Source organism: Physeter macrocephalus, chromosome 10 (assembly GCF_002837175.3).
Source record: "Physeter macrocephalus isolate SW-GA chromosome 10, ASM283717v5, whole genome shotgun sequence".
In the NCBI taxonomy this organism is placed as follows: domain Eukaryota; kingdom Metazoa; phylum Chordata; class Mammalia; order Artiodactyla; family Physeteridae; genus Physeter; species Physeter macrocephalus.
The window spans coordinates 3,596,516-3,623,865 of NC_041223.1; the positions used below are offsets into that span (position 1 = coordinate 3,596,516).

Here is a 27,350-nt window from a genome sequence, read left to right on the forward strand (position 1 = left end):
GACCTAAATGTAAGGCCAGACACTATCAAACTCTTAGAGGAAAACGTAGGAAGAACACTCTGTGGCATCCATCACAGCAAGATCCTTTTTGACCCACCTCCTAGAGAAATGGAAATGAAAACAAAAATAACCAAATGGGACCTAATGAAACTTCAAAGCTTTTGTACAGCAAAGGAAACCATATACAAGACGAAAAGAAAACTCTAAGAATGGGGGAAAATATTTGCAAACGAAGCAACTGACAAAGGATTAATCTCCAAAATTTGCAAGCAGCTCATGCAGTTTAATAGCAAAAAAACAAATAACCAAATCCAAACATGGGCCGAAAACCTAAATAGTCATTTCTCCAAAGAAGATATACAGATTGCCAACAAACACATGAAAGGATGCTCAAAATCACTAATCATTAGAGAAATGCAAATCAAAACTACAATGAGGTATCACCTCACACTGGTCAGAATGGCCATCCTCAAAAAATCTACAAACAATAAATGCTGGAGAGGGTGTGGAGAAAAGGGAACACTCTTGCGCCATTAGTGGGAATGTAAATTGATACAGCCACTATGGAGAACAGTATGGAGGTTCCTTAAAAAACTAAAAATAAAACTACCAAACGACCCAGCAATCCCACTACTGGGCATATACCCTGAAATAAAAAAAATTCAAAAAGCGTCATGTTCCTAGAAGTTCATTGCAGCTCTATGTACAATAGGAAGCCACCTAAGTGTCCATTGACAGATGAATGGATACAAAAGATGTGGCACATATATACAATGGAATATTACTCAGCCATAGAAAAGAAACTAAATTGAGTTCTTTGTAGTGAGGTGGATGGACCTAGAGACTGTCATACAGAGTGAAGTAAGTCAGAAGGAGAAAAACAAATACCGTATGCTAACACATATATATGGACCCTAAAAAAAAAAAGAAAACTGGTTTTGGAGAACCTAGGGGCAGGACAGGAATAAAGACGCATGTGTAGAGAGTGGGCTTCAGGACACAGGGAGGGGGAACAGTAAGCTGGGATGAAGTGAGAGAGTGGCATGGACATATTTACACTACCAAATGTAAAATAGATAGCTAGTGGGAAGCAGCTGCATAGCACAGGGAGATCAGCTCGGCGCTTTGTGACCCCCGAGAGGGGTGGGATAGTGAGCGCGGGAGGGAGACACAAGGCGGAGGAGATATGGGGATGTATGTATATGTGTAGCTGATTCACTTTGTTATACAGCAGAAACTAACACACCATTGTAAAGCAATTATACTCCAATAAAGATGTGAAAAGGAAAAAAAGATCTCTGTTGACATAGCAGTGTGTGACGTCCAAATTTCATGGAATCTTGTATGCTCCAGAGAATTTGGGAAATCTAGAGGTGTTCAATACATTCTGGGATTTTTTCCCCATCCTCAGAAAACTCCTAGACCGTGTAGGCTTTGATGCTAAACCCTTTTCTGTTGATTATTTTTATAAATATGATAGGAAAGCTTTGGATTTCTCATATCCCCACATCCTCAATATTGAAGCATCATTATAAAATATTTTTTAAAAGGCACAAAATGTTGTAGGAGTTTTAGGAAGGCTCAATAATTTTTTATTTATAATTTTTATCTATCTCTTATAATAAATTTATAAGTTCCTTAGCTGTTTCTAAGTAGTTACTTGAAACTATGAATTTTGGAAGACATTATTGAATATAGAACTTGCCATGTTACAAGGTGAATAATTCTCCAAATGTTAACAGAGTTTACATTTAATTACTTTGGTTTCTTCTGTCAGAATGATAGAATTGCTTCTCTATTTCAACAGCTCACATGTTATCAATTGAGAAACTAAGATCAGCTCTGCCATTAGCCTCTGGGAGAGATGTTGCTCAGGTTGCTAATGGTGAACCTTACAGTGAGTTACCGTTGCTCACGAACAGGATACCAAACCAGAGTTCAAAGACACAGAATCCACACGGCTCCAGGACATCTAAAGATAGCTAAGTTCTATAACGCAATATATAGAAATGGAGAGAAACATATTAAGTGATTGTTTAATGATACCTAATGATTGTTTAATGATAACCTTCCTTATACATATATATATATATATAAGGAAGGTACTTTGTAAGTTATTACAGTATATATAGAAGACCAACTGCAATTCACACAATGCCTTTTTAAGCCACCACTTTTCATTTATAGAATTGGAAAGCTTCATGGACTAACTCTCACTAGGAATGGTCTCCTTCTGTTTATATAAAAATAAATGCAAAGAATAGACTACGATGGGGTGTGCTAGAAAATGTGATTCTGTAAGTTACTGAAAATCATTACAGTCCTTCAGGGAAAAAAAATAATTTTTCCTATTTTGTGATATAGCTTGTAAACGTATTATTTCGTTCCTCCCCCTTTTTGACCAAGACTACAGTAAGTATATAGTTCTTTATACTTTCCAATTATTTAGTGATCTGTAGATTATTTCATGTTTCCTCATCAGTAACTGCAAAATAGAGGGTTTATTGGCAAAAATCAATTAATCTGGTACTTCAGGTCTTGATTACATGGCTCATATTCTTCCATAAATTCCTGTTTTTTAGCGTTAGAAAATTGAAGTAAGAAGGATAACAAAAGTGAAGTGATTTGAGCACTATCTTTAATAGTTAGGCCACGAGACTTTAAACCGTTGGCAAAGGTAACAATCTCCTAATGTTTTACCACAATGTTGCTGTCTGTATGCAAAAGAATCATTATATCTGAATCATTTAAGAATCATTTTTTGAAATGCCTTCCCCCCCCAGTAATGTAAAAGAAATATTAGATGTGTCTCTTGTCTCCAAGAACTTGTATTCAGTGAAGAAGTTAAGTCATTCATATGTATATAGTTATCCACACAAAGCAGAATGTAGTCAATGCCAGGTTGAATGCAGAGAAAGAAAACTGCAATTTATTGAGAGCCCGCTCTGTGCAAAAACTTTATGTACATTATCTCACTTGATCCTAGCACCTTCTGAAGTGACCTCATTTTATAAGTATGAGATTACCAAGTTTGGAAGGTCACGGAGCCCATGTATGGTTTGTAAGTGAAGCTGAGAGTTGAAAACATATCTCTTTGGACTCTAAGCCTGTCTTCTTTTTCAATGTAGCTCTCCTCACAGGAAAGGAGTGTGTAAGAATTCTGAGGGAAGACATATAGTGGGCCTGTGTGCTTTTGAGAGGGCCTCAGGGACAAAATACAAATTGAGCTGAGCCTTGAAAGGCTTCCACGTGTTGGAAGAGGGAGGAATCGACTTTGAGGAAGCAGCAGAGACACCCTCATGTCTCAGTGTCTTTGCTCAGGACGAGATCTCTGCCTGGAATGCTTTTCCCTTAGGGAGCTGCTTTTATGGCTCACCCCCTGGAGGAGGTCTTCTCTAACCACACTTAAATCTGCAGCCTGCCCCCAGCCATTCCCCCACTGCTTTCTGATCCTTCTTAACCTGGTCTACTTTGTTACCACTTCCAGCTTGCCGTATAATTTAGTTATTTATCATGTTTATGGACCATCTCCTGCCTTTAGAATAAAGCTTCATGAGGACAGGGATTACTGTCTCTTTTTGTTCTCAGATATATTGTAGGCACCCGAGAATAGTGCCAGGAACTTAGTTACTGAGTAGGTGCTCAAAGAATACTTGTTGTTGGAAGGTATGAAGATTTTGAGTTAAGAGTGAGCAAAGCACATTTGGGGCTCTAGTAGGACCGGTTGAGTCCTGTTGTTACAGACTCCAGTTGGAAAAATAGAACCAAATTGTGAGGACTTGAATCCTAAGCAAAGGGATGAGTTTATTTTTGGTAGGAATCGGAGAGCTTTCTGAAGATTTTATTTTAAATAATGATGTATTGATTTAATGATATAAAAGTAATATCCTATTAACATTTTATTACATTTCCTTCATTTCCTTTCCTCATTTCCTTTTGAGGGCTTTCTGTTTCACCTGGTAAAATTAGCTTAATCAACAGGGAAGTAAACTGTCTCACATATGAAGAAGGCTTTAGGTAAGTCAGTCTTCAAGGTTGGCTGATTCAATTGGTTAGACATGTCTCCAGAGATCCAGCTTTTCTCTCTTTCCTCTCCCGCAGCTGCCCTCTCCTTCTGACCAGTGCTCTGTGCCTGCCTCCCCTTCTCCTCTGTTGCCCTTGCTGGGTTATTCTTTGGGGTTGACCCCTCTCATGACTACAAGGTGGCTCCTGCCACCAGCTAGGGCCAAAGGCTGCCTTTTTGTTTTCTCTCTAAGCCATGGAATGTAAGTCCTCCCCTTTGGTATGATTGGGTCAACTGAGGCATTTATTCAGTATCTGGCACATATCAGACATCTGATAGATATTTGTGGATTGAGTCGTTAAGATTGCATTGTTAGAAGACACATAGCTGTCTTTAGACAAGCTCCATAGCTGTGCCAGAAATGGCTGGAGGAGGCTGAATGGAGCCGCACCAGCTCCTAAGAGATGGAAGTGTGTATAAAAGATGGCTGGTTTATTCATTTTCACGGGACGTACACATTTCCCACAAGGAGAAGACAAGTATGCTCCATTTACATTATCTGCAGAGACTGCAAGGCAAAGTGAGGTGGATAATCTTGAAGGACTGAGGTGCAGTGATACCTTTGCAATGATCCCCAAGTTCTCTATCTTCTGGTCACTGTTTCTCCTCTCTGGATACATAGTATCAATGCGTGACTTCTTAGACTTCTTTTCTTATACTACACGATGAGCACTGAAAGCTGAGAACTTAACCGTGGAAGATTTAGTCAACATAACTGTATATTGTACTTCAAGGAAATGATAATCGATCTAAAAAGTTTTCTTTTTAACAATATTAACACACATCTATACATGTATAAATTATACACGACCATAATGGTTTTCATTTCAGACTTGTAACATGATATACTGAAGAAAAAATAATTTGTAATTGAAACCAATTTGTGTGTCTATGTATATAATTTATAAAATGTGTATGTGTTTACATACACTTTTAGATTAAATACATATACACATATTTTAACTTAACCAAATCATGGACAACTTTTCATGTCAATAAGTAAACATAAACATTCATCATCATTTTTAGCAGCTGCAGTCTTGGATTATGTTGAATCTGTTTTCTTTATTGTAAAAAAAATTTATTCTTTTTTAGTAGGAAGATTTTAAAAGGTCAACAAAGAGTAAAAATACTTAAGGATCATAAGAATCAATCAAGACTCTTTAATGCTTGGTTTTAAATGGATCTTTTTTAGATCTATAATAATTTATTAAACTTATTTTGTTATCCTATTTGTTATTTTTGTTTATCACATTTTATTTTTCTTTAATGGTATTCACTTTTGTCTATAGTTTTTATGGCTCAAATAGTAAGAAAATTTAATAATTGCTTATTGACTCTAAAGAATATGAGTTTTAGTGGAATTTTTGTCCACTCTGTATTTCTGGAGCTCTTACTTCAAAGCTAAAAACACCAGAGTAAAGGCGAATATTAGAAGCAGACACAGAACTTTAAATCAGTCATCATAATGTGAATTCCTTTAAGTTCTACTTATAAATTTGGATTCATTCCTGAAACCCCGTTTCATTATAAGAAATCTCAAAATTGATCACAAAAAACAACGTACAAATATGTGCACAGTTATAAGGATTTATAAAATATTCAAAATTGAGCACTTGCTGAAAGTTGTACTTACTAAGAAATCCTCCAGGGGATTTTTTGTTGCATGAGCTGTTCTTCCTAAGGCTTGAAAAAATTGTTAAAATGATGTTTACATTGAAGACGGTTTCCTTTTTTAAAAAAAAATGAATTTCTCTTTAACAAGCATCGATATTCCCTTTCTGAAATTATTTAAATTTTTTTCTTGTTTACTCTTCCCACTAGAATTTAAGCTCCTTGAGAACAGGGATAAATGCCTCGCGTAATATAGCCGTAGTACACATTTCTTGACTAAACAAATGTTTGCAGAACCCTCATGCCACATAAAAATTAGTGTCTGCTGTTGCTAACATTTTTGTTGCTAATCTGATGCTCATGAAGGACTCAAAGTCCGCCGTCCGTGGCAATTCCCTTCTTCTCCGTGATTGCCTGTCCTTTCCTTTTTAAGTGAGCTTCATTCCTGAACCATGTGAAATGCCACTCCGACAGTTTAGCTGGGAGTACGTGTTGGAAGGGTACAGAGATGTTCCAGAGCTGTGGGTTCTTAGGAGTCATTCTGAGTTGTGGTCTCTTAACCTTACGTTGAAAATGTTTTTGTGGAAAAAATTATTTTTCAGTATCAAATTATATTGACAGGATGTTGTCTCACTTCAGGCTTATAAGGTGGCAAAAGAAGTCAGACACCTTTGCCACAAAGTAAGACAGCAAGTGACGGGCCACGTGGGCTTCTGACCACGGTGCACGCTCGGAGCCACTAGCTGTGCCACCTCTGCTCTGCGGTCGTCCTGTCCTCTCCATTGTGGACGAGAAAGTGAATGGATTGTCTGCAACATGCTGAAACTTGCCTTGGGCAAGAGAGTTCAACAAAATGAAAATTCCAAGTATAGGAAATAGGAAGGAAGCTTCCCTTATCCTGACAAGTTCACTGGACCCATTAATTTCCTCGGCTAAAAGACCATGTTCCCTAAATGTAATGGACTTGACATTCATTTAACAAAAATTGTTTGGCTTCTAAGTTGGAGGAAGAGATAGATGATACATTTCTAAATCTGTACATAAGGTGAAAAATCCAGAAATAAGTTATAGGTAGCATTTTTCTTGCAAATACTTTGTCCATAAAGCAAGAAAAATGTTGGTTTTTATAAATCCTTATCCGTAGAGTATCTTATGCACACTCAAGTTTGAGAAACACTAAGCAAAACTAAAGGAAAAAGCAAAGCGGACGTTTATGTACAGATGTCTGGACATTCGAGCTCTTCTTCCTTTGAACTAACTTCCAGTTCGTACTGATGACTGGAGAGTGGAAGGTTCCAAAGGGTCACAGCTTGAAAACTCCATTCAATCCCACAGTAAACTTGTTCACACAGCTGCTGCTTTCCTTTGCATGTTTTAATCAACCTTGAATTTTCAACCCTGTTCATTGAATTTCTTAGATAAAAATTTTAAAAAATTAAAAACATATATGCCTCTACAACTTTATAATCTGTTAATAAATTTGCTGTGATGATTAAATCGAAGAGTCCCATCTTCAGAGAGGTTTAGAAAAGAATAAGAGGTTAGGGGTTAAAGAATAAATGAAATGTTTCTATGATGTGACTTCAGTGTAGAAGGTAAAATAAATGTTTTTCCTGTAGCATGGTTACATTCTTAGGGAAATCAAATGCAATACTCAAACCATTATGGAACAATTATAAGAAAAATATATAAGCAAGTATGTATTAATACAGTAATACAAAAAAATAGGAACTGCTTATTGAACGCTTACTATCTGATAGTCCCAAGCTTGCTACTTTTGAAAAGGTTCCCAGGTAAAGACAACGTGCAGCAAGTTTTGAAGTCTAATTTACTTTAAATTATGAAGCATCCAAGGGGCATGATAGATGGAATATTTTTGAAAGATACACTGGGTGGGTGAGTCTGTGTGTGTGTGTGTGTGTGTGTGTGTGTGTGTGTTTAGGCCTGATTGCCGGGGCAGATATTGGATCCAGGGATCAGCTTAGAGGTTACTGGTTGATAGGTGATTTGGAACTAGACGTAATGTTATTTGTGGAAATGGATGGTAAGCAGTAAATCTGAGAAAGATCAGAAAAAAGAGGAAACAGAAGGACGCAGGGGTTTAGTTAGTAAGAATATTGAAGGAGAAAGAGGAATCGCAGCCCTGTCTGGACTTGTGAACTTTGTCAGTGTTAAGATAGGTTAGGCTGTGCTTTTTGGTAATGTAGAATACATTAGAAATTTGGTGTGTTAAGTGTGTGCTGGTGGCGGTAGTTAGAGAGGGCTTGGTTGCTAAACAAGACACAAGATAGCAACAGCATGAAATTAAAGGCTGCCTCCCAGGGAGCCGTCTGGAGAGGCCCAGCTCCAGTCGCCCTTCCTCTGGAAGGGCCATATCAACACCTTTTCTCTGGTCAGAACCAGTTACCAGGCATGGGATACTCTTAACCAGTGGACCTAAAGTGGAGTCTCGGACAGTTTGTTTCTTGTACCCTGCTGGTGGACACAGGCATATTCTTGCCCTGTAGCCAGATTCGTGGGGAGAGCCCTTCAGAGGGCCTCAACTAGACCAGGTCAGTCCATGAGTCTGATTTTACTAGTAAACAATGCTGACATGCTGGTACAATCCCCCCCGCCGACTCCTGGGGTCCATGGTACAGAGCAGCACTATTAATAGGTGTGTTTCATGCCTTAACCAGGGTGCCATGCAGGCGCATGTCTTATTTCAGCAAATTAGAAATGCTGGAAATAACCCTCACAGCACAAGTGTCAATGACCATTTGAGATATTCATGTGGCTTGTGGCATTTAGAATATTGCAAATATTACAAACCCTTTTCTAGGTACGTGTATTTGATAAACCACAGTGTAGCCATATTTGCAGGCACTACCATTTTAGAATCTCTAAAAAGGTAATCTTGAAAATGACTGGCAAACTGTTGTGTTATTTCATTTCCCTCCAAAATTAATACATACATCTAGCTCTAAACTTACTGTTTAACTTTTATTTTACAGAGTTTTAAAACCAAATTCCTAGATTTCACAAGCGGAGACATTGCAAATAGCCTTCTAGTTTATTGAGTGTGAATGACATGTTCTGTATTTCGGAAACTACTCAGACTTTCTAATTGTATTTTTTCTCCCTTCCTTCTCCATCCCCCAGATGAATCATCTCCTAAGGAAGTCAGCAGGGTAAGTAATGTGAATATCATTTTTGTTACCACAATATAGGAAATAAATTCTTTTGTATATTTTCAGTGCTCTAACGTGTTTAAGTGTTAGAAAAATAATTACAAAAACTGAGTGCCCTCTCCAAAGTATCACTCATCAGTATGGAGTAAAGCCAGTGAGGAGAGAGGTGTGAAATTGGAGGCCTCAAACTGAATACAGCTACCAGATGCGTTCCATTTGGCCCGCACATGCTTACGGGAGTTTTCTGAATTTGTTGCCAACATGTAGCTATTGAGAGAGTGCATATTAAGATTGGATTTCTGGCTTCTCTTGAAAAACCCTAAGATAAGGCAGCACTGACACCGAGTTCCCATGTGGCGACGGTCTGCTCAGGCCTCTTCCTCACCGTCCCCGGCTCCGTGGCTTTGCACGTGTGCTTCCGGGCTAACCCTGCCTCCAAGTTCATGCACCTTCTTTCTCGGAGAACAGAAGGTGACTACTCTTGAACTGAAGACGTGATATTCTTCAGTACTCTTAGAAATACTAAATGCACCGTTCTCACGTTCAAGAGAAATACTTGGCGTTAAAGTTATGAGACTTAACAAACTTAAAAGCTTGTGGGGTATGAGTATCGAGAGCATTTTAGCATGCCATGTTTAATGCCACAAAATTATAATTCTGTAATTACTTATGAAAAAGAATCTTAACTATATATCCTGTTTATAGATAAAGATCTTAAAATGTGGATTCAATGTTGAAAATAATCAGAATTGTATCTGATGCAACCTTATGTAAGAGGTCACTCTTTATCATAAGATATAAACCGAAGTACTGTTATCAGGATCACATATATAGATATATTCCTTTATTTTTGATTGTCTGTAGAAAGGAATCTTTAAAATGACCCGGGCCATTGCTGGAGACTGGGCAGAACTCCCTCTGTCCCTAGCAACCTCACAGACTCTTAAGGTTTCTGTAAGTCTCAGGGTTTTCCTGGGTACATGCACTATTAACTTCACATTTACAGGGTTCACACCTGGAAAGTTCCCAAGACTGAGTGCTTCAGGGTATATCAGGGGGCCCAGGGATCAGCCTGGCATTTTTACAGCTACTGAGAGCAGCACAAATGGCTGAGAAGCCATGTCTGAGGATAAGAGAAGATTCTCGCAAGTGGACCTGGGCAGTCTTAAGATACTGCGGTGTCGATATTGGCAAAGCTACTATCTCAGATCTCTGAGATAGTACCAGGTGTCTATAAAACCAGGACAGTAGGAAAAAAGCCTACAACTTACTCATCAGTATTCTTGTTTTAGAATAACTTTAGTTTATAGGAACCCCTGACCTCAATTTAACCTTTATAGCCCTCAGAAGATTTTAGGCATTGTTGTTGTTTTTGAGGGAAGTGGGCAAAGAGATGCCCCAAAAGGTGGTTTCAACCCACCCCGTGTTTTCCTTACACCCTGTTCTGCTGACAGCAAAGACCAGAGCTGCCCTTCTGATGCCTTGCTTATTTCAGTATATTAACTCCATCCACCTGTTTGGTGGAACGCACCCTTGGCCTCCAGGGACCCCAATTTAAAGATTTTGTACCACACTGTCTGTCATAAATGATTCTGTTATTGCAGCTCCACTCTTTCAAGTGTAAGCCAGGTTCTGTTTGGGGAGAACAGCTATATAGACAAGGAGTAGACTTTTTAATTGAATGCATTTCTATATATTTTCGTTATGCAAAATATCGCCACAGGACATCTTGGATTCAGATTACCACCTACTTCTTACTATGCCAGTGCCTTCTTCCGGGTGAAGAGAGAAGAGATGCAGACAGTACCACACACTATCTTTAAGGCCATTAGAAATGATGATAAACTATACATAGTCATTTTTTCTTTGCTATTATTTGATAAAATTCTTCTACTTTATGCCAAATTTGGAGAAAATGCAATTCCAGGTGAGAAATGCTAAATATATGAACTGATAACCTAGAATAGTATCAGTTGCCAGGATCTTTAAAAGTTGTGTGTGTTTTTTTGTTTTCTTCTGAACATACCCCAGATCTTGGTCAGTTCTGATACATAGAATTTGCATTATAAAATAGTATACCAGTGTTTTAAGTTAAAATTAAGATTTAGAAATACTAGTGCAAACTTTTGGTAGACGGTGACTGGCCACAGGGCACATCCATTGTCAAAAGCATGCTCTTTAGTGATGCAGATTCTTACCCCTCCAGGCAGTTCTGATTATTGTGACATACTTTCTCACTTAGCGCCAAACAACCTCTCTTTAATTGCCATCTACTAGTATTGTTTTGACTTTTGTAGCAGCTCAAAAAAGGCTATACCCACTACTCCATATGAGAGCTCATTAATTAGAGGGATTGTGTTCTGTCTTTCCCAGTGAGACAATCACTTAAAATAATTTTTTTCCCCGTGGGCCTCCTTAGGGTCTGGGTTGACATTCTCTGCACAAAGTATGCATTATTAATATATTTTTTAGAAGGTGGAGGCAATGCCATGACATTATAGACCAACTGTGGCTTGACCCTGATAAGATGAGGTAGGCCAGGTAGCCCTCGGAAACTATGTATCTGTAATAGAGTTTAGGGAGAATTAGCTTTTCCCAGAAACTATAGGACATTTCTGGTTATTGATCCAGAAATGGAAGATATTTTTTCCATGAAGTCAAGTCAGATCTATAAGTCTTAAGCCCTTTCTCCGTCCCCTCTTTCTTCCTCTCTTTCTCCTTCCACCCCTCCCTCTCTCCGTGTCTTCCTCCTTACCTGCCATTCCATAGACAAATATTTCTTGGGCATTTATATGCCAGGCACTGTTCTAGGTTTTAGGGATACAGTGCAAAACAGTATTCCAGTTATCATAGTATGGAAGGTGGTGGTGGAGACAGTTGAAAGTTTTTTTTAATTTATATATATATATCAGGCAGTGATAAATATTATGATAAGTACATAGAAGAATAAAGCAGAATGAGCTGATAGAGAGTGGTGGTGGATTAGGAGTGGACTTAACTGTAGAGACAAAGCCAGGACAGAGGATGGTGGTGCTAGGGGTGTGAGTGTGCAGCCAGGGCTGGCTTACCAGGGTAATTGAGGAAATGTTCTGGGAGGTGAAGGAGGGAACCATGCTGAGAACTGCGGGAAGAGCACTCCAGGCAGATGGCATAGCAAGTGCAAGGGCCCAGAGGCAGGAAGGTTCACGTTACAGAAGGAGGTCATCTGGGCCAGAACTGGATGAGTGCAGGAAAGAGCCCTGGTCAGAGAGGTTGAGGCAGGAGGGGATCTAGAGGGATGTGGTATCTGTCATTTCTGTGTCATTTGTTTTCATCTAGTCAGCAAAGTTAATCTCTTATTTTACTATTATTGTTGTTGTTGTCGTTAAGTGGTTCCAGCTTCTGACAGGAAAAGAGAGAGAAAACAAGATAAGAAGAGTATTTGGGTGCTGAGTGCTGGAATATGACAAATTTAGCCAGGTCTAGAACTCTTGGGTACTGTCTTTGTCCCTCAAATGCTGTAGATATGTTTCATTATATTCTAATTGTTATATAGCAGTTTTAGTCTTACGACATATGTCCTGAGGAAAAACACTGATTCGAGGCTACTTGGTCAAAGGACACAAATATTTTATGACAGTTAATATACATTGTTAAGTTGGTTTATCAAATTATTGTTCCAATTTAAGGTTTCATTTTAACACAATCTAATTAGCAATTATATCTCTTCTTGTGTAAATGGCATGCCATTGTTTTAATATTTTTATTTAAAGCAAATAAACATATTGCCATATGTTAACTATGTTTCTTTTTGTGTGAATTGCATCTCTATGTCTTTTGTGTGTGATACATTCAAAAGAACTTCTCTAGTATAGTGTAAATCACACTTAGATTTGAATCTCTACTTTGCCACTCTTCATCTGGGTGACCTTTTAAAAAAATAACTTTTAAAATGCTCAAATGTAAAATGGGGACAAACTCTACCAAACCTAAGGTATGCAACCATAATAGGATGAAAATTTATATTCTTATATTCATTTTCAGAACACCAAAAATAAACTTTTTAAAAGCAGAGGGAATTAATGAAAAATTAATGGCCCACAATTTAAAATACAGGCTTGATTAATAAAGAAAAAGATATTTTCTTAAATAGATCAATAAAATAGGCCGTGTTTGGCAATCTCTTCAAGAAATAAGACAATAACAACTCTTACGCGAAAGGAGCGATAACTATCGTACAGGCAACAGGGCGATTGTTAATAATTTAATAAGGAATAGCAGATACTAAGGCATTTGAAAAATTAGATGTAATGGGAAATTTTAAGGAAATTATAAATTATTAAAATTGATTGAAAAAGAGTTAAGAAACCTAAATATATTGTTAACCAATGAAAAAAACTGAAAAGTTAGTGAAAGACCCCCTACAATGGCATGATACCCAAAAGCTTTTACTGGATAATTCCACCAAACGTAAAAAAGGAGAAAATTCCTACATAATATAAAGTATGTATTTCCAAAGCTAAGAAAATAACTTATCTCACTCAAGACAGAATTTTATTCCTAAAACAAAAATTAGAGCGTTATACAAAATAGAAAAAAGTATTGACCAGTTTTACTAGTGCAAACGTAAGTGCAGAAATCTTAATAAATTCAGCAGCACTTTCATTGCCAAGGGTGGTGGCAGGTAGAAGGCTAGTGCAGTAATCCTGGTAAGAGATGACGATGGCTTGGACCCGGTTGATGATGATGGAGGTGTTTGGATATGGTAGACTGAATTCTACGTATATTTGGAAGGTAGAGTGAACAAGAACTGCCGATTAATCAGATGTCTGGTATTAAAGACAAAAAAGGGAAATGATCGCATTGAGGTTTTGCCTGAGCAGATGAAAGGGTGAGTTGCTATTACTTAGATGGGAGTGTTTGCCAGAGGGGCAGGTGAAGGTGTGTGTGGAGGAGGGGGAAACAGAGGTCACTACTGGGTGCTTAGTCTTAGAAGTGCTAAGTCTGAGATACCTGGCAGATTTCTAAATAGAGATGTTAAGTAGTTGGCTGCATATTTGAGTCTGGAGTATAGGGGAATGATCTGAATTAGAGATATAAATCTGAGAAGGCTTAATAATATGGATGAGTTAAGAACCATCAGCATGTAGGAGGGTACGTGAAGTGGTGAGGCTGGATGAGCTCACCTAGGAAGTGCGTGTGGTTTGAGAAGAGAGGATAAAAGCCAAAGGCCAGCCCTGGCACAGAACATTTAGAAGTCTGAGATGGGAGGAAGACCCACAAGAGACTGAAAAGAGGTGTCCAGGGGGCAAGAGGAGGACCAGGAGTGGGTGCATCCTGGCAAGGAGGAGAAATTGTGTCAAGACAGAGAGAAGGATCACTGGTGTGTTAAATGCTGCCTGTATTTCAGGGTAATGAAGCCTGAGAGTTGACAACTGGATTTGGCAATGTGGAGTCATCGGTGACTTCAGTAAGAGCTGTTTCACTGGAGAGATTAGGTTGAGTTTGAGAGAGAGAGAGAGAGAGAGAGAGAGAGAAAGGAGAGGGAGGGAGATGGAGAGGAAGAAGAGAAATTGTAGGCAGCAAATATAGACAATTGTTTTACGGAGTCTTGCCTTTAAAGAGAAGAGAAATAGGGTGGTAGCTAAATAGGGAGTTGAGATATTTTTCTTGAGATATAATTGACACATAATCTTTCGTTAGTTTCAGGTATACAACATAATGATTCAATATACGTGCATAGTGTGAAAGTATCATCACAATAGGTCTCGTTAACATCCATCACCACACATAGTTATAAATGTCTTTTTCCTTGTGGTGAGAACTGTAAGGTTTATTACTCCCTTTCGCAAGTTTCAAATATCCAATACAGTCTTACGAATTACAGTCACGATGCTGTGCATTATATCCCCAGAACTTATTTATTCTGTAACTGAAAGTTTGTATCTTTTGACCACTTTCCACTCTCCACCCCTGAGATATTTTCTTTTTAAAATGTTTGGTTTGTCTTTTTAAAAATGGGATAAATGACAACAGAAATCTACCAATGGAAATAATACAGTAGAGAGAGAAAACGTGATGCTTTGGGACAGAGGGGCAAGTTGGCTGCTGCACAGTCCTTGAGTGCACAAGGGGCCTCACCCACCTTCGGCAGCCTCCCCAGTACACATCAAGTCTTCTCCTTCGCAGCTAATTCCCATTTACTCACTTTCAATTTCTTTTTATACCATATCAGTCTTAAAAAGAACTTTTAACTGGTTATCAGAAAACAAATCTAACCAAAGAAACAAAATAGAGGAAGAAACAGAAGAGGAGAAATAAAAATTGGAAGAGTCAGTACTTTTCTGTGAATAAGCAGGCTGTTAACTTCCAGTTGTGTGAAACTGAACCAAAGTAGGTTGCTTCACTTAGGTAAAGTTGACCTTAAAAATAAAAGACAGTTGTTCTCCCGGCAAGGTATGTTTTTTTCAGGAGTAGCAGAGAATTGCAACTTGGGATAAGAATGTTATAGCAAAGACTATAAGCAAGTCCAGACAAAGAAGAGGAATGGTCTTTTACGAGGAAAAGGGGAAGTTTGGAGGGGCTCTTAATAGGCAGGGAGTCCACTGGAGGAAACTGGGAGTTCAGGGTATAGTGTCTTTTCATTGGCTGCGTTGTGACAGTCTCCTGTTGGCTGGGCTCTGCCTGGGCGGGATGAAGATTTTCTTTTCTTCTGCTGGGTAGTTGGGTAGTAAGCAGCCTTCTCCCAGTTGGAGATGCAAGGTAGTCTCTTCCTGTTCGGGGTCTGCATGAGGGTTCGTCCTTCTGCCCTTAACTGATTCCAATTTAAATAAGGTATCCTTTATTTATTTTTACCTCTCTTAGGGAAGGATACCAAGCAATTATTCTTAAGGACAAAGTTTTTATTATCATTACTAAATTTCATAAAAGTGCAGATCTGTTTATATAATCTTACATCCATCTTTAGTAAGTTTCAAAGACATACTGTTAAAATGTGGTTCACTGTTCAGTAAGTGAAGGTGATACACAAACAGCGAGAGTAGGTAGACACATGGTAGAATTATCTGGAGTAACTTTTCATGTTACCTGTACCCCGCCTCCAGTTGGTAATCACGGGGCTCATGTGCTGTAGCCCAAGGATAGAAGTTAGAATGTGTGGAGAAGCAGACAGAAAGCATGTCTTCTAAAATCTCCCTATATATAATTTACGTTAATCAGGCTTTGGCTAAGAGGTGGGGTTTGGACAGTTGAATATGATACTTAGAAACAAGGCCCTAGAGGACAGGCAGGTCACCGTCCCCTGGATTATCAGCATATCTGTAGGACGGAGAAGCCAGAGCGGGCAGAGATGTACCGTTCCTATCAGGTAAAGTGAAATTCTGGCATTTTGAATTTTAAATATCAAAGAGCCCAACAAGTATTTCTCACCCTGATGGAAAATCACCCACTTTCCCGAGGAATACTGGCTGGAAGCCTGCAAGCAGAGTCTGTGTTTTCCATATCACACAGGTCAAAATAGCTTCAGGCACTCCAACGTGAGTTTTGTGGAAACCCGAAAGAAAATATCTCATAAAGCATGGCATTGTTTGTTTTAGCTAAATTTCATTTCACAGGCTTTGCCGCTAGTTATTAACTATAGCCGTAGAAGCCTGTGTGGAGTATTAGTTCTGAGCACCTCGGTTTCCTGAGAGAATTAGTTGCAAAATATTTCCCTATGTAACTGAATGCATCAATCTGCTATACGAAAATATTTCATTCTATTTACATACTGGAAAACGGCGGCCAAAGATAGTGATTTTTGTTTGCTTGTACTAAGGATGAAACCCATAATCTTAACAATAAATTAAACATACCAACCATCTGTCTATTAAAGTTTGTTCCTGATCAGTGATAATAAAATGATATGAGTGATGTATAGAAGAATACAGATCCTATTATTCATGATGGTGGTGATTAAAAACAGTATCAAACCATTATGATAATTCTTCTAAAAAATGGGAACTGAACACATTCTTCTTTCACAAGATTTTAAATTATCACCTGTTTTTTAAGACCATTCTTGGCACCCACAACTTTATTTTAGAGTATAGATGTGGAAAAGTATTAACAATGGAGAAACAGTATTAAGCTGTTTGGTCTTAGTAGAGTTTGGTCTTGGCCACAGAACCAAAGGCTAATTAAAGGCCATCGTTATGTGCACATTTCCTTATTGAATGAAAAACGAAAATAGTAATGATCCAGCCAAAGAGTATTTGTGCATAAAATCCAGTTTCTCCCAGATCGCAGTTTATGACATTAAAGGTGACAACAAAGTCATAAGTATGTTACATTTTTGCCATAGATGTTATCACAAGCTGATATTTTCTTGTTTATCGCTTTCTTCTCCCTGGGATTTAAATTCCTTGAGTGTTAGAGCCTTATCTGATACTTACAATAGTGCTTGACACGTTAGTGCATAAATATTTGTTTAAAAAGACTTATTTACTTACTGACATTCAGAAGTATACCTCCTAGGGAAAGCCCTTAGATACATCTTTTGTTTCCCTAACCTTCTCTTTATTCATCTTCTCCTGATAACTTAATTTTTTTTCTATTAGCAGTCTTAAACGTATCAGAAATGTTTACTACTTGAGTGATTTGAAACTATTTTATCTCCTGGAGTCATTTTTCCTAAATTAAATTTTTATTATGAAAAGCCCTTTCATCTCATGGACCTTTTTGCCCTAAATTAAATTAGTTAATAATAGTCCTTTGAAAACGTAAGTGTTCTTTAGGAATATTAGTTTTTGTTCTTTCTGTCCTTGTGTTGAGCTGATGATGTGTTTTCAAAGGAATGCCTCACTCATTTATAGACTCTCAGCCTGCTTTTGCTTTCACCACTTTTAACGTGAATTTACTGTCTTTCCCGAGTGTGAGCTGTGATCATTCTGTCCTCGTGTCCTGCTTGCTGCTCTCCTGCCTTCCTCCGGTTTTCTCCATCCTTGGCAGCTTTTCGTAAGACGCTTCCTCAGAACCAGTGCCACGTGTAGCCTTCCCTCTGCGCTCAGTTATGTGGCAGGAGAAGCGAGGCAGCTTCCCCTTAGTGTTAGGATAGGCTCAGGATGAATATCTACTAATCCCTTGCTTGCTGTTGGGACTTTCAAACTTTTAAAATAAGCATCTGCAAAAGGGTCAGTAGCACCCTCTTTCCCAGCCTTGTTCTCTTCTTCTCCCACGATGCCTTTGAGGCCACAAAAGCTTCCTCAACGGTTCATCGCAACTGCTCACCCTTCGAGTAGTTAGAATTCTTCTGCCTATGGTGTTTGTGTGAAATAAATGACCTATATTTATAATTTGTTTTCCTCTGAAATACTCAAATCATTTTGAGAACTTGATCTTTAATACATAACCTTGAAAAATGTTTGCCACTTTCTCGTCAACTTAAACATGCACTTACTTTTTGACCCAGGAATATCCCTGTCATGTCTTTGCCTAGTATAATTTTGTTTCTGTTTTTTTCTGAGAATTAAGTATTACTTTTTTTAAAAATTATTTTTTATTGAAGTATAGTTGCTATACAATATTGTATAAGTTACAGGTATACAGTTTAGTGATGAACAGTTTTTAAAGATGATGCTTCATTTATAGTTATTTTTATAAAATATTGGCTATATTCTCCATGTTGTACAACATATTCTTGTAGCTTATTTTATATGTAATATAATAGCTTGTACCTCTTAATCCTCTACCCCTGTATTGCCCTTCCCCACTTCCCTCTCCCCACTGGTGACCATTAATTTGTTCTCTATATCTGTGAGTCTGCTTCTTTTTCATTTTATTCACTAGTTGTATCTTTTAGATTCCACATATGATATCATACAGTATTTGTCTTTCTATTTCTTATTTCACTTAACATAATGCTCTCCAAGGCCATCCATGTTGCTGCAAATGGCAAAATTTACTTCTTTTTTATGGCTGAGTAGTACTCCATTGTATATATATAACACATCTTCTTTATCCATTCATCTGTCGACGGACACTTAGGTTGCTTCCATATCTTGGCAATTGTAAATAATGCTGCTATGAACATTGGGGTACATGACTCTTTTTGAATTAGTGTTTTTGGGTTTTTTTGGATATATACCCAGGAATGGAATTGCTGGGTCACAAGGTAGTTTTATTTTTAGTTTTTTGAGAAACCTCCATACTGTTTTCCACAGTGGCTGCACCAATTTACATTCCCACCAGCAGTGCACAAGAGTTCGCTTTTCACCAACATCTGTTATTTGTGTTTTTTGATGATAGCCATTCTGACAAGTGTGAGGTAATATCTCACTATGGTTTTGAGTTGCATTTGCCTGATGATTAGTGATGTTGAGCATCTTTTCATGTGCCTCTTGGCCATCTGCAGTTCCTCTTTAGAAAAGTGTCTATTCACTTCTTCTGCCCAATTTTTAATCAGTTTTTTTTTTTTTCATGTTGAGCTGTATGAGCCGTTTATGTATGTTGGATGTTAACCCCTTATCAATCATATCATTTGAAAATATCTTCTCCCATTCAGTAAGTTGTCTTTTTGTTTTGTCAATGTTATCCTTTGCTGTGCAAAGGCTTTTAAGTTTGATTAGGTCCCATTTGTTTATTTTTGCTTTTGTTTCCTTTGCGCTAAGAGATCCAAAAAATATTGCTGTGATTTATGTCGGAGTGTTCTGCCTATGTTTTCCTCTAGGAGTTTTCTGGTATCTGGTCTTACATTTAGGTCTTTAATCCATTTTGAGTTTATTTTTGTGTATAGTGTTAGAGAATGTTCTGATTTCATTCTTTTGCATGTAGCTGTCCAGTTTTCCCGACACCACTTACTGAAGAGACTGTCTTTGCTCCATTGTATATTCTTGCCTCCTTTGTCATAGATTAATTACCCATATAAGTGTGAGTTCTTTTCTGGGCTCTCTATTCTGTTTCATTGATCTATGTGTCTGTCTTTGTGCCACTATCATACTGTTTTGATTACTGTGGCTTTGTAGTGTAGTCTGAAGTGGGGAAGCATTACTCCTCCAGCCCTGTTCTTTTTCTCAAGATTGTTTTGGCTATTCGAGGTCTTTTGTGTTTCCATACAATTTTTTAAACTATTTGTTCTAGTTCTGTGAAAAATGCCGTTGGTGTTTTGATAAGGATTGCACTGAATCTGTAGATTGCCTTGGGATGTATGGTCATTTTAACATTATTGATTCTTCCAATCCAAGAACGCTGTTTATCTTTCCAACTGTCTGTGTCTTCTTAAATTTCTTTCATCAGTGTCTTATAGTTTTCCGAGTACAGGTCATTTGCCTTCTTAGATAGGTTCATTCCTAGGTATTTTATTCTTTTTGATGTGGTGGTAAATGAGATTGTTTCCTTAATTTCTCTTTCTGATAGTTCATTGTTAGTGTATAGAAATGCAACAGATTTCTGTATGTTAATTTTGTATCCTGCAACTTTACCAAATTCATCGATGAGCTCTAGTACTTTTCTGATGGTGTCTTTAGGATTTTCTATGTATAGTATCATGTCATCTGCAAACAGTGACAGTTTTACTTCTTCCTTTCCAATTTGTATTCCTTTTATTTCTCTTTCTTCTCTGACTGCTGTGGTTAGGACTTCCAAAAGCATGTTGAATAAAAATGGCGAGAGTGGACATCCTTGTCTTGTTCCTGATCTTAGAGGAAATGCTTTCAGCTTTTCATCATTGAGTATGATGTTAGCTGTTGGTTTGTCACGTGTGGCCTTTATTCTAATATAATTGAAAACCTCTGTTCACAAAATGACTTCTGCAAGAATGTTCATAACAGCTTTATTCCCAATATTCCAAAACTGGAAACAGAAACATCCCAAATATCCAACAATAGTAGAACAGATAAACAATTTGTGGTATATTTATACAACCGACGCTACCAGAAATAGAAAAGAACAAGCTACTGGAACACACACCAACATGGATGAATATCAATAATACTATGTTGAACAAATAAAGCAAGTTTCAAAATAGTTCGTGTTGTGTGATTCCATTTACATAAAACTCTTAAAACAGGCACCACTGTAGTGGGAAAATGGTTAATTAAGAAGGACCATGGGAGGGACTTTATAGAAAGATGAAATGTTCTATACCTTTATTACTATTGCTGAGATGTTTATATATATTTTTTAATTACATTTATTTAAAAAAATTATTTTCTTTTCCTTTTTTTGACAAATAATAATTGTATATGTCTAAAGTATACAAGGTGATGATTTGATATATGTTGTGACATGATTACCACAATCAAGTTAATTAGTACAGTCATCACTCACATAGTTACTTTTTTCTTTTTTTGTGTGTGATGAGAATGCTGAAGATCTACTCTTAGCATATTTCAGGTATGCAATACAGTATTCAGGTCTTACATTTAAGTCTTTATTTCTAGTTGATTTTTGTGTATGGCATACGGTAAGGGTCCAATTTCATTCTCTTGTATGTGAATATCCAGTTTTCCCATCAACATTTATTGAAGTGACTATCCTTTCAATGCTGTGTATTCTTGTTGCCCTTGTTAAAGAGTAATTGACCTTATATGCATGGGTTTATTTCTGGGCTCTCTATTCTGTTCCATTTGGTAAGTGTCTGTTTTTATGTCAGTACCATACTGTTTTGATTACTATAGCTTTATAATATAGTTTGAAACCAGGGCGTGTGATGCTTCCACCTTTTTTCTTCTTTCTCAAGATTGCTTTTGCTATTCAGGGCCTCTTGTGGTTCCATACAATCTTAGGATTGTTTGTTCTCTTTCTAGGAAAAATGCCACTGGAATTTTGATAAGGATTGCATTGAATCTGTAGATCACTTTGGATACCACTGACATTTTAACAATATTAATTCTTCAAATTCATGAGTATGGGGGTATCTTTTCATTTATTTGTGCTTTCTTGTATTTCATTCATCCATGTTTTATAATTTTTAGCATATAGATCTTTTACCACCTTGGTTAAATTTATTCTTAAGTATTTTATTCTTTTTCATACTATTGTAAATGAGATTGTTATTTTAATTTCTTTTTCAGATAGTCTGTGAATAGAAATGCAACTAATTCCTGTACGGTGATTTTGTGTGCCTTAATTAGTGTATATGTTACAAGAGTGTATCCGTTTGTCAAAACTTAATGAATTGTACATTTCATTTTTGTATATTTTAGTATTTCTTACATTTACCTAAAAATCTAAAATATATTGACAACTAGTTAGTAGGTTTGCTATTTTCAATGACATGGCTTAATAATTCTGAAACTACTTCCGTATGTTCTAGGCTTGAGAAAATATGTAAATATGTTATAGGCATTGGCAGTAAGATATTTCATTGTTGGAGGAGGAATTACAGATATAGAAATGGGGAATATTAGAATGTGTACACTGTGGTGTTTGGTTGAAATTGAAAGTATCAGTAAGAACTCATAGTTTTAAATCTTTTACTCTACATGTATTTATAAGTAAATAAGTAAAGAATTACATATTTGTATATATATTTATATATATTTACATAAGGCCCTCTCATATATATATATATATTATATTTGTGTTGATGAGAAGCCTAGAAGCAATGACAGCAGTGGGCACATATAGCTCCAGTGCTTAGATTTTAAATATCATTTGCCACTAAAAAGATCTAGGACTTCTTTTAAGAAACAGAAATGGCTGGTTCAAGCTCTAACAAAATATTTGATGAGAAAGTAAGAAAGTCTTGAAAGCATCATGAAAATCTGTCAAAAGGGCATAGGAGATATCTTAAAGGGCTTCCCATTAGTCAAATCTGGGACAATTTGAGCATTAAAATGCACGTATAACAGTATTAATTAATATTAATTACACATGTTGAATAAAATAAGCATCTGTGAGTCCAGGCTCATGTAAATGAATGAATGAGGAAAAACAGAAAGCTCTTCTTCCCAGTAGAATGCCAAATAGCAAATGTAGGATGGTTGATAGTATTCTAGCTTCATCACCTCATTGTATTGTGGCCAAAAACACAGAACCTGAATCTAATCTTGAGAAAATATCAGATAAATCAAAATTGGCCCATATTCTTCAAAAACATCAAGTTCAAGAAAGGCTTGAACACAGAAAGGCTGTGGAATTGTTCCACATTAAAGTATGCCAAAAAGACACGACAACTAGATGCCATATATGATCTGGAGTTCAAACCTGGACCACTGAGCGGGGGATAATTATAAAGATATTATTGGGACAAGGTATGAAATTTGAATGTGAATTTTTTTAAATTTTAATTTAATTTATTTATTTTTTATACAGCAGGTTCTTATTAGTCATCTATTTTATACATATTAGTATCTACATGTCAATCCCAATCTCCCAGTTCATCCCACCACCCCCCCCCCAATTTCCCCCCTTGGTGTCCACATGTTTGTTCTCTATGAATGTGAATTTTTAATTAGCTAATATTGTTGTAGCGATGTTAATTTTTCTGATTATGATAACTGCATTGTAACTATGTCTCTCACATTCAGTGTACAAATTTAGTGTATTCTCTTAATATTCTTTTTCTTAGGAAGTATATACTGAAGGTTTGGGTAAAAGGAGCATACCAACTTGTTCTCAAATATTCAGAAAAAAAAATGTATTACTGTTGTGTGTATATATGTGTGTGTGTGCAGACAGATAGACAGATAGAAAAGATGGAGCGAGAGAGAGAAAGAAGAAGGAGAAGGAGAAGAAGAAGGAATGAGGAAGGAAGGAAGAGAGGAAGGGAGGGAAAGAATTTACCAAGAGGATAAGGCAAATATGACAAAATGTCAATAATTGTTGGTATGCAGGAGTTTCTTGTACTAGTCTTGTAGTTTTCCGTAGGTTTGAAATTACATCAAAACAAAAAGTTATTTTTTAAAAAAAGGTAAATTTTAAAACGAAACAGGAAAAATCTAAAGAACGATGATGAGAAGATATTATTCAAACATTGAGCTTTATACTGGAAACTTAGAGCTTATTTTGCATGCTTTTAAGTATTTATCCAACTTAACACCCATCTCACTCTGTTTTCTAGTGTGTTTGTTACAGTGATTCGAGATATGTCAGTAACCCCTCACGGAGTCATGGGCTCTTGGGGCCAGCAGGCATCACAGACTTCATCTTGTTCTCTCTCCCATTTCATTCGTGAATTGCCTCTAAACTCTTGTGGTGAAGTGGTCTTCCAATCTGTGTTTAAACACCTAATTCACTTCAGCAAGTCTGAGGACATTTACTCTTCTGGTGAGACCAGGTCTCAGCTTGCTTTCTGAACCAAGGGTTAATACTTCTCCATTCATTACCACTGTGTCTCATAAAATACTGTTTCCCTCTGGGTGAAAGGGTGGCCGTGCCCCTGCTTCCCAAATTGCGTTCCAAATGCCGTCAGGCACCACACAACGCCACAGGGATGATTTAGGACATCCTACAGTTTCATGGCAAACAGCACCGTCTGTCGGAGCTTGCTGGAGCTCCCAGTTTCAACAGTAACCTGACAGAGTTCCCAGTTTTAATGTTAGGTCACTACAGTCCTGTCAATGAAGTCATATCTCTGCAAATCCATGTTTTTAGTGGTTGCTCTAATGAAAAGCAAGTACTGCATGAAAACCAGCGTGGAACAGAAAATGAGGTCGGCCATGTCCAGTTTGAGTCTAAGGCTTATACCGCCCAACTCATTGTACCTTAGAGTTCTAGCGCATCTTGATTGAGGGGTGTCTCAGTGACACTCAGTATATACTTTGCATGGGTTCTTTTAATAAAGGCAGTGGTGAAAGGACTTTGTGAAGTTAAAAATGCTGTGCAAATACAAGTTCTTAACAACTTCATTAATATACTGTTGTAATTTTCTAGGAGTCAAGACATAGAATTGAAAGCTTATTCAACTGACTGGAATTGATCCCTTAGTAAACTTGCTTCAGCGTGTTGTTTCCATAGGGAAGTGCGTTTTCTCACGTCCATCCCCACTTGTCTCCCCTTCCTTCCATCTCGTGTTAGTGCTTGTGAGCAGCAAAATGGCCATAAGGCTAAGAACCAAATAATAATTATTCCTGTTATTCACATTTATACATAATTTAAAATTTTCAGTATATTATGGTTCGAATGATCCACTAACTCTGAAGGTAGGTCTTTAATATTTTAGAGGTAATATTACATTTGTATAGTTTAGTCATCATAACTAAACATTTTTCTCTTATGAGATTTATGCAATTGTCATTGCTAATCAAAGCAAACAGGGGGTACTAACCCATCTGTTAGGGTCAAGATTAGAATTTGAAGCTTAATATAAACAACAACAAAATCGAGGTCATAGATCATCACAGAAGGTTACTGTTGAAAGGCATTTTAAAGACAATATATTTCAATCTTCTTGTTACACAAATGAAAAAAATGAAGCCCAGAGACTTGAAAGGAAATCTCATGATAAACTGTCCATAACGCCAGGTGTCTTCTTGTTCTCACTTGTGTGTGACAACCCATTTCCTGTCCAAAAGAGATGGAGAACAGCTGGTCATTAATGTCAGCACTGCATTCTGGTCATTTTAAAGGGCCTATTCTCAGGATTACATTGTCAGAGAAAAGGGTCAGTCTGTATATCATTTTTATAGGGACTCCTCTATTGAGTGACTAAACACCCACCTTAAAACTAGCTAAAGTGTCCCTTCCCCACAAAAAAGAAGGGTGTATTCGAAGAATGGATTGATTGATGAAAAAGAAATGCCTAGGGATAGAATTTTAGGCTTGAAGGCTTTTGCATGGCTGGGTCTAGGGCTTCAAAGTCTGTCATTATGACTCAGTCTCTGTCTCTCGGCTTCAGTCTCAGATAAGCTCTTTCCCAGGACTTTGGGGTGGGGGGGTTATAGAATGAGTGGTTCTGATGAGCAGTAAGGAAGAAAGGGTATGTTAGAGTAGAATATTTTCTCTGGAGTTCTCCAAAACTTGGAATAGGTCCAATAGGGTCTTTTTACAGATGACAAGAAACAACAAAAGCCTTTGCGACGCCGTGCCGCGCTGTCACGATTCGTAGGCATCCGAATTTCAAGCGTTCTTGATCCTTAGGCACATTTGCACTATCACTCTGGTAATCTCCCCTTCACCCAGTGCACGGTTACCCAGCTGAATGACAGCAGACCGCTTTGGGGAATATGTAGCAAGAAGCACTGTAAACTTTGGGCTGCGGACCGAAACCCTTCCTCAAGGGGACCTGGTCTCCCCGGGCTTTATTCAAGAAGTTCTGTGAAGTGGCTCAAGTCTGGGCTTCACTGAGGTACCTGACTTCCTGCTGTGGTAATTAAGTCGGATTTTTGTCCGCTTAACCCAGAACTTCTCTCTTCAGACAAACGAAAAGATAGTAGGTCGCCGTATCTATTTCAGCTCCAGGGACGCTGGTCGAGTGCTTGATCCAATGTCGAAGAGCTCTGCTGGCCAGGTCATTCTGAGGGCAGCTTCAGCTTTGTCCGTTTTGCTAACAGTGCCTTATCTCTGGAGGTGATGCGTTGCCTCTCGTCCCCTCGACGCCAAGATCCCATCTTCTCAGTGAAGCAGGGGACCCTGTCGGAGGGCGCCGGTGCCCCCCAGTCACCCGAGGCCACACCGCAGAGCTCTTCACACAGGCCAGGCGGCTGTGGCCTCGGGATGTATTTTTCACGGCCTTGATGAAGGGAGTGCCCATGGGATATAGCCAGGGGATGGGTAAACGGGTCGCGTAGGACAAATCCGCTCTAGCATTCCAGTCTTGCCAAGGTTAGAATATACACCAGAGAAGTTCTGGTTTTCAGCTTCATTCGGTGTCGGCCGTTTCGGGGAATAGGTCTTAGCCAAGCAAAAGCACTAGCACACGGAAGCGGGCACTTCTGCTTAGTGCACCCATAGAAACAGTGTGCCTGCTCCACCATTATCTTTATTCTGGCCTATTCCGGCACCTGTGAGATCCATTCTCCTCTGTTTCCGAGGTGTCTATACATTAGCTAAATCTAATCCGTTCCTTTGGGTGTGTATTCATCTCTTGACAAGTCATTCTTGATACTTGATTTTCTGGGGCCTGCCTGGAGCTTGAGCCTGTTAATAGGTCAGAAGCCGAGAGAGGTGGTGGATGATGGGCAGACTTCAGCCCTTGAGGGTTCTAAGTTTCACTGGAGTCTGTCCCTATATCTCATGTCACTGAACCTTCCCTTCCCTGACCATCCTATTTAAAAGGTAGCCCTCTCCCTCCAAAGGCGTTTACCGTCAGCCGTCCCAGCTCTCCTTTCTGCGTCGTGACCACTGCCTGCCTTCACACCGTGTAGATTACTTATTCTCTTCCAACGGGAATGTAAGTTCCTTGAGGACTGGAATTTCATGCTCCAGCAGTTTTTGTTTCTAGAAGTGTTCCTACATATAGTAGGTTGTCCGGATTGGCTGCGCATGTTTGTGGGATGATTGACCGATTGGTTCAGCCGTTCTTTATCGATTCATTCCTAGGTGTTTACTGAGTACAGTGCTCAGCAGGAACAGCAAGCAAGAGGCCTGCTGAGAGGGAGGGAGGG

The 27,350-nt window shown here is 38.1% G+C and overlaps 1 protein-coding gene across 1 annotated transcript in view; it reads left to right on the top strand.

The window, feature by feature from the left end:
* PDE10A (phosphodiesterase 10A) overlaps nt 1–27,350 on the top strand; it is a 296,650-nt gene that overhangs the window by 178,633 nt on the left and 90,667 nt on the right. The window contains 1 exon segment of the mRNA XM_055087406.1: nt 8,819–8,847. Coding sequence (XP_054943381.1) covers nt 8,819–8,847 — 29 coding nt within the window.